Here is an 8,653-nt window from a genome sequence, read left to right on the forward strand (position 1 = left end):
CCAGCAATTAGGAATTAATTCGGCATGGTCAAAAGGCGATTTCACTGCAAGTTATATCAAGTTATCCAAACTTTTACAGATTTCAAGTGGTGGAAATGGGCCGCTGGGGTGGAGGTAAGGCTGCAGGAAAGAAAAACAAGGAGTGTTCGTTCAGGAAAGGCAGAAGAGGGGAGGCCGTGGAGCAAGGGCCGGAGGGATGGCGAGCCCATGTTGGTGCCAGAGGTTTGCTGCTGTTGTTGCTGGAGGAGAGGGGAGGTTGGGGGGTGGAGGGCAAGGGACCCTTTTGTTTTTCAAATGGAAGAACGTACTGAAAATGTGCTGGAGGTCTTAGATAAAGATGAGCTTTAATTAAAAAAGGAAATCAGCGGGCTTGCTGGCCGATCAGTACTTCAGGTACAGTACTGGGAGGGGGTGTGTGGGGTGTGACCCCTGCCCAGTTAACAGCAGGAGCCAGAGTTAGCTCAGGCAGGGCTGACCCTGGGATGACGAGTGGGGCGAGAGGCACCGGGAGGGTGTGGAAGGTGGAGGGAGGGATAAAACCAGGCTTTCACGCACAGGCAGGCAGCAATAAAACCGTGACGGGGAGGGGCGGCCACCCACCCCGGTGGCGTATGGCGGTGCTGGCCATGGGGTGCAGCCCTGGCACGGGTCCTGCGACGCCCACCAGGCTCAGCCAGGGCTCAGGCATTGGGGTTGTTCCTCATGAGCTCCACGTCGGCGTCCACCATCTCCCTCACCAGCTCCTGCAAGGAGGGAGAGAGGCAGATGAGGGCCACGGCGCAGGGGACAAACAGGCAGCACGTCAGGAGCATCCCAGAGCATGATGAGCCCCCTTGGCACCCCACAGCAGGACAAGGAGGGGATGGAGCTTTACTGGGCTCTTCTTGCAGCAGTTCTGGTCCCAGCCCCAGTGTGTGTGTTGGGTGCACCACAGCGCACCGGGGCTGCCCATCGCTGCCATGGTGGCTGCTGTCTTCAAAGCAAAAACCTGCGCAGGGTCACTGAAACTGGGATTTCTCTGTGTGCCCGAGTCACCCCACACAGAGGTGTGTGTCCCCCTTCCCCTTCCTGTGACTTTCTTTTAGAGGACATGAACACCTGGCAGGTACAAAGCACACCAGAAAGGCCACTCACATCAAACGTGACTCTCGGCTTCCAGTTCAGCTTTTGTCTGGCTTTGGTGCAGTCCCCTTGCAGAAAATCCTGTGGAAAAGAAGAGAGAAGTGCTGTGTGAAGCATCCACCTTCCCCACCTTGATGGCTCCTTGTTGCTTGTGCTTCCTCGCGAGCCGAGCGTGGCCGGGGCCACTGCCGGGACTCTTCCGAGGACAAAATATTTCTCTTTAAGATTCAATTTTAGTGGAAGCTCATATGCCTATAAATCACCAGGAGGCAGCATCCTTTCACCAGGCTATTTCAGACTGAAAGAGTTATTCTTTGTTTTTGTGTGCGCGCAGGGTTTGAACTCCAGCCTTACGGCCATATAATGCTGAACATTTTAAAAGAAGTTGTCATATGTCTTAGTCATGCTATTGAATGAGCTGTTTCAAATTCTTTTTCCCCCCAATTTGTTTAAATAATGTAAATCACAGAGCAAACATGGCAACTAGTCTCTTTCAAATAAAAACGTGATCACAGACAGATGATGCTGAAAGACTGTTATGAATATGGGTAACCATATGCAACAGTAGTAAACATCCAGCTTTTGAACGCCTACATCTTTTTTCTTAGAGTATTTTGATCATCCACATGCAAAGAAAAGCCTAAATACCTCATAAATGAAAAGAAATATCTTGAAACCATTACAGAAACCAAGACTTTGTTCATATTTGCCTTACTGTTCATGTATTCTTAAAAGTGCGACCACACCAAAACAATCCCACAACCAGTCATCAAAAATAACATAACAAAATTAATGAAAGAAAAAAGCTCTGTTGACTGCATTTCTAACTGAATGAAAAAAGTGACTGAAACTTTGTTTAAAATTGAAATACTGTGTTCAAACTGTTAGCTTTTTCCAACTGTATGCGTTGATTTAATAAAATGTATCATCTCTCCTTCCAAGCTTCCTTTCTCTGTAGCAGTAAATACTAAAATTATATCTGCCCAGGTTTAAAGAAAACCAACCCAACCCAACTTTATCAAGGAACAAGAAGGCTAAGGCTGAATTCTGCTCTTGCCTTTGACTTTATGGTGGTAACACAGCAGGCTTTCCTGAAAAATGCATGGACTGCCTTTCTTCTCCCTCTTCCACTCTCCGGCCAGCGGTGGAGCTAACGAGCATTTTCTGGCTGAAGGTTTTTTTAACTGTACTGCCTGCACACTACATTTTTCAGATGCTATCTTTTGTGCATGTGTGGTTCAGGTCATGTTAACTTCCAAAATCACCTCATCCTGCGCAGTAAAACGTAGGAAATTCTTCTTCATAATTGTGCTCCAGAAAGCTAGACAGCTCGCTTCCAGGAGCAGAGGAAATCCACCAAAGGAAATATTGCACCGAAGAAGGGGATGTGGAACAAACACGTCTGCCGAGACTATTCCAGCCAGCGTTTTTACTAGTTCAGTCTTTAGGCTAAAAACATTTCAGCCTGCCTTCAGAAAAGAATAAACAGATGGATCAGAACAAAATGATATGAAAATAAGAAATGCTGTGATTTCCCTAAATTAGACTAAATGATTTCCTACTGCAGCCCTATAATGGGATTTTAGAAACTGCAGCAGACATTTGAGGCCAAGTCATGCAAAACCGCGTCAGCTTGAGGGATCCCCTGGAGGGTCGTGTGAATATGGATTGCAAAATCTGGTTTGAAATGGGAAAGACTCCCACTAGCTTTGACAAAATTTGGATCAGACCCTAATGTGCTCATGGAGGTATGCCTTTTATCTGGAGTTCAGTTTAATTTACATTATATATGTGTGTATATATGTGCCTGGAAACAAGGAAATCCTTCTTAAAAATAATAATTTCGGTATAAAAACAATTGCCTTTTATTCAGTCCTAATTCAAGCCATTAGCTAGAAGTGAAGTGTTTTAATACCACCTACTTTTAAGTCATGAAAGCCATATCGTAAAACTGAGAGTTTCATTTTTATAAATGCTGTGTAAGTAATAATTTTACATCCACAATCTTTATATCGAAAGCATGCTTTGAAACTGAGCCTATCTAGGATAGGCTTCCCATTTAAAAGAAAGGACCGTGAAGAACAGAATGAATTGCCGTCGCCTGCTCTATGTAGCTGCATTCTGCTTTTGAACAGCTTGGGAGCAGTCTTTTAACTTTCTTGGACAAATGCTTTTTGTTAAAACAGTTTATCTAAAAAAATACTTTACCTAATTCCAGCCCTTCATTCAAATACATAAACACTTAGCTGCTGAATAGGCCAAAATAAGGTTGGGGGGAGGTTACAAATCAATAAAAGTGAAGTTCTTTGCAGTGCTGGATTATACATAGAGATAACACAAACAACTAGTGTATTAAATCCATTTAAGTATAAAAAAAAAAAGAGTATTTTTCCTTTAAAAGTTCACATGCTTTGACAATGATGCAGTAAAGGTATTATGGCATAATCTGTGAGGAGAAAAAAGAAAAAAGAAGATTTAATATATATGATAATACAAATTCCCCAGCTGACTTAGGTTAAAAGATTTTAAATGGCTCTCCGGGAGAAGTTTGTGTACTTTTGAGAAACACTACTTTGTAGTTAGATTCACTTGAAAATAGCATTACAGACAAAATGTCTCCTAGGCACTTTTTGAAAGGTTCTCTTATAGAAGCTACTAGGTACAGAGATCAAATGAAATCATAATATTAACACCATATTACATCTAAGTTCAAGGTTTGATTGTATTCTTCTTAGTCAAAGATTCAACACTGAATGGAAATGATGACTGGAACAAAGCTATTCCTGATTAAAGGATTGTATTGCAGTCATGTTTCCTGTATTTTTCTACAAGTAGCTCATAATATGAAAACAATAAGGTAATTACAATAAAATAAGAATATTAAAAAAAGCTCCTCATGGAACAGAATGACTGCTTGTTTATATTATTCAAGTCTTTCACTGAAACCAGAGATGCATCTGTCAGGCTTCCAAAAGGAAAAAAAAAAACCCACAAAAAACCCATAACCAAAAAACCTCTGGCATGCCGATCATTAAAGTGTATTGATTTTTCAGTATCAGAGCTTCACTTTCTAGAGGTACAACCAGATCAGAAAGCAAAGAAAGAAGAGGTGAAGTTCCACAGGAGAAAACCTGGATTCTTTTTTTTTGGGGGGAGAGGGGGTGGGGTGCAGTGGGATGGGAGAGTGTTCTCAAAAAACAGCTGCTGCTGAATGTAAATTGCCCAGTATATCCCCATTCCTGATGGAAAGCCACCTGATGGAATGACACCAGCTCACGTTTTGTATTCCTGCAGGATAACTTTTTCTGTGGTGTTGTGCTTTACATACTGACAGGAAAACAAAGCCCTTTGACTCTGTGAAAACCCTGAGGATTTAGATACTGAGCTGAGAATCTGCAAACCTGAAAACACCGATTAAGGCTTTCTGTTGTTTTTACAGTACTCAGATCATGAACACGAAATTAAGTCCTTGGTTTTCCTTATCCATTTGGGGAGGAACAAGCCCTTATTCTCCATGCAAATACAGTTAACATAAGTGAATAGTAATGACAAGTTTTACCTGCAAGCTAAAAGTTGGAAACAACATCCAGATAATTTTTTAAAGGGCAGGAAGATGGAAAAGACAACAGTCAAATTCTCTGTTGCCACTTAATAGGAGAGTAAACTCTCCTACGGCGTTATATGCACCTCACCGTCATAAGCCTGTCTCTCAGAGAAAAGAGTGGGTTTATCTGATGTGAGTTTTTCTGTTTTGCCTTTTCTGCAAATGAGGCTGTGTAACTGCGTAGAAAATACCCCATTATTACTAAATCTTGTTTTATAATGATTTGGTTTTATTGTCCAAATGCACACATGCAAATACATACAGATAAACAGAAATTTGTTATGCGATGTGGTAAGGCATTTTTAAACTTGGTTTTAAAACCACGAGACAAAAATGTAAAATATTTTAATGTAAATATCACATTTCCCAAGCCCTTGTTCTGAGTGTCATCACGACTCCTATTTTGACTCGTGCAGTGATTGGTCTGGTTTCACTGTGCAATGTCTCACTGTCACATTCAATTAACTTTAACTGAAAATTTAAAGCCTCGAGACAATGTGAGAAAAAGGAGATAGCATGGCCTGAAAGAAGGCCAAGGCTTCCTTTATTACTACAGCTCAGCTGATTCCCTTGAAAATGTGCCTTCACTGAAGCCAGCACCGAGCGCCAGCTTTTGCTCTCTCTTACACCAGAATAAAACTGAGACCGAGTCCTCAGGAAAACACCTGCGATGGAATCGTGCCCAGCTCTGCTCGCTGCGGCAGAGACAAGGCTTTACCTCTAAAAATAAACAGACCCGATCTAAGCACACAACAGTTTTACTGCATCTGAAAAGCGGCCAGGGTTACGTTCACAATCAGCACGACCGCTCGGAAGATGATTTGTTGCATCGGAGCTCCCATAAGTAAAGAGCGCAGACCCAGCTCGGTGGAGGCTCTGGCTTGCGTGTTTAGTCTTGCACTCTTTTGCTCAAGAAGTTTTGTCAGGAAGGATTTCAAGAGTCTAGCGGCCAAAGTTTCCTGCAAACCCTGCTTGTGTTTTATTTTCCTTATTTCCTTCTTAAAACCATAGGCTTTCAGCTTCAACTCGTCCCATTAAAAGAAAAATGAATAAACATAGCTACTTAATTAGACAACATTAGCTTACAGTTTTGCATTTTCACCATTTTATCTCAGTAATGTATGCATCAAAGTTTATCTTATGAAACAGCCTCCCCTTTTGTGCACTTTTTTGAGCATTTTTTGTAGCCATTTTTAATGAGAATTCAGGTAGCACATCTCAGTAGTAACATCAGCCCCACAGCGTATCTGGGTATCTGCTGCAGCTCATTGCTCGGAGAACAGCCATGTTAAAGTGTTTTTGGCAAATACTCAGGAGACTGCATGCACTGTTTACTAGGCAGCTCTTCTACCATCACCCTTATCCTCCATTCCTTGGTGTTCTCCCACACTTGCCACCAGGCCTGGGGACATTGTGTCTTAACCCAGATGCGACATTGGAGAGCAGTTCCTGTGACTTCGGCCGACCTATTCCCTGTCCACTCCGTTAAGAAAAGTAGTCGGATCTCACTAAATCAGAGCTGTAGATCCTGTAAACGTGCACCTTCCTGGGGCAAAATTCAATGCGTGGTTCAGCTAAGTTCAGATCCAACCCCAGAAGGAGTCACAGTAATAAGCACTACGTCTGCTGTACGCGGCTCTGTAAGTGCTTATGGAGATGCACACGGTAGAGAGCACTGGCCCGATTTCTTTGCAAAGGGTAGTGTTTGTTGTAATATCTATAGTAACAGGGGGGGAAAAAAAAAGTATAGTCATAAAGCAAGAGACTCCTATCTCCACAGTAAATATGAGGAGACTGAAGATAAAACATGTCAATGAGCAAAGCCCAAGCCTAACGAGGAACACAGTAAACATCTTCAGGAATTTAAGGAGAGCCGTAATGTGTCGCTCCGTTTTCATTTTTTCTTTCCACTGTTCTTAGAAAAGCAAAGTTGTGGAGCAGTTAGGGTACCAAGGGAATAGAAGAATGCCAGTGAATTTGGTTCCTGATCTAAATTTGTTTTAATGCAGCATGAACAGACTGCTTTCCACTCTTGGGTCAGCAGTCTTTTGCAGAAAGACAGTATTGTTTGCAAAGAACCACAGGAAAAGGCAAAAGGCAAAAGCAACCAATAGGCTGAAACTCACGTATAACAAAATGCCATTTAAAATAAGAGGCATAATGTTTTTTTCCCCTAGCATGTTTTCCTGTGCAAATCCCCTCCCTATTCAGAAAGCTCTGCTTTTACCAAAACCGTGTGGAGAGGGAAGGGGGAAGAACGACTTGAGGAAGGGGCTGACTCTGTGCGGCATTGAGCCCCCGCACATCTGATGGACCTCGGCAGGCTGCGAGGGCCGGGCATCTTTAGGGTAAGGTCTTATCTCGGGACGCCACCATACTCCAGCAATAAGGTGTCAACACAAGCCACACGGTCAATAAAAACCTGAGCACAGCCTTCGCTTTTCCGCCAGGAACCGGGGGCGTTAGAACCGTGGCTTTATCTTATCGGTTTGATAATCTTTAATTTGACCAGCTTACAAAGGGTTAAGGCAAATGAACTCCGAGCGGCAATAAACATTAGGGCGATAATAACAGTAATGCCGCTTCTCTCCCTCCCTCCTCCTCCTCTTCCCCTCCCTCCCCTGAGCCTTTTCCACTTCATTGCTGCCTATCAGCCCGAACCGAAGCTGAAGCCAGACCTCTCTTTCAATGACAGGGGGTGATAAGAGACGCGAAGAAAACAGCAAGCTGTCTGGTCTGCTCAGGAAGTCGGGGTCGGGCGGTATTGTCCATCAGCGGGGCCACGCGGCGGCCGGAGGCCGGGAACAATGCTCCGCTCTGGGGAAATGGGCTCGCTCAGCCCCGGCCCTGGCGGCCCCCACTGACACCGCAGATAAAACGGCGAAGCTGGGGCGAGCCGGCCCCGGGTGCCTCGGGAACCTCGTCGCCGGACCCTAATCACGCTTTGGCGAAGGCAGCGCCCCGGTGAATCGACAGGAGGCCGCAGCCCACGCGCGTCCCCGGGAGGAGAGCACGTGTGGACACTCGGCCACAGTGCGAGCACCAGCGGAGCCGCAAGCACGACAGCCCCCTTGCAGGGCTGAGCGTTACTCAGATCTATCGCCTTGCCAAGTGAAGCCTGAGAAAACATCTTGGCCAGCGCTGTCCCTCGAGCCAGATAAAATTCCTCCCGAATTACAGCCCGATATCCCTGAAGCCAGTGCTGAATTTCACTTTGCTTTGGCTCTGGAGCTGAGCTCGCTCCATCAAGAGCCGTCCTGCACGGGGATTGGCGCAGCGCTGCACCAGGGCATCCCGCTGCGAGTTGGGCCACACGTGCTTTTCAGCATCCCACGTGTGAGGTGGGCTGAAGGGTGTTCCCCCCTGCCACGGGGGAAAACCCGCTGCTGCGAACAGCAAAATTCCCGCAGCTGGCTGCGGTGAGGCGGGTGCTTCCCTCCCTCTCAGTTTGCCCTGAGGCCCAGTTCTGCTCTCCTGGGAAGATCTGGAAGGTGTTTCCCAGCTTGGATGCAAGTGTAATTCTAACCTCAGCTCACCGCTCTGCAAAACAGCAAAGACGCTTCTGAATAGAGTCATAGCATCACAGAATAGTTTGGGTTGGAAGGCACCTTTAAAGGTCACCTAGTCCAACCTCCCCTGCAATGAGCAGGGACACCTTCAACTAGATCAGGTTGCTCAGAGCCCCATCTAACCTGACCTTCAATGTTTCCAGGGACAGGGCATCTACCACCTCTCTGGGCAACCTGTTCCAGTGTTCCACCACCCTCACAGTAAAATATTTCTTCCTTATATCTAGTCAAAATCTTCCCTCTTTTAGTTAAAAGTTTTGTCCTATTGCCACAGGCCCTGCTAAAAATTTTGTCCCCATCTTTCCTGTAGGCCCGCTTTAAGTACCGAAAGGCCGTGAGATCGTTTCTAGTTTACAGG

The 8,653-nt window shown here is 45.1% G+C and overlaps 1 protein-coding gene across 1 annotated transcript in view; it reads right to left on the minus strand.

The window, feature by feature from the left end:
• Positions 1-680: 680 nt before the first annotated feature.
• The window catches only part of GMDS (GDP-mannose 4,6-dehydratase), a 364,296-nt gene continuing 356,323 nt past the window's right edge, over positions 681-8,653 (minus strand). Inside the window, exons 10-11 of the mRNA XM_009885270.1 lie at positions 1,135-1,203; positions 681-743 (exon numbers count right to left, since the gene is read on the minus strand). Coding sequence (XP_009883572.1) covers positions 681-743; positions 1,135-1,203 — 132 coding nt within the window. The remainder of the gene's footprint in view (positions 744-1,134; positions 1,204-8,653) is intronic.

Source organism: Charadrius vociferus, unplaced genomic scaffold (genome assembly GCF_000708025.1).
Source record: "Charadrius vociferus isolate BGI_N301 unplaced genomic scaffold, ASM70802v2 scaffold565, whole genome shotgun sequence".
Lineage (NCBI taxonomy): Eukaryota > Metazoa > Chordata > Aves > Charadriiformes > Charadriidae > Charadrius > Charadrius vociferus.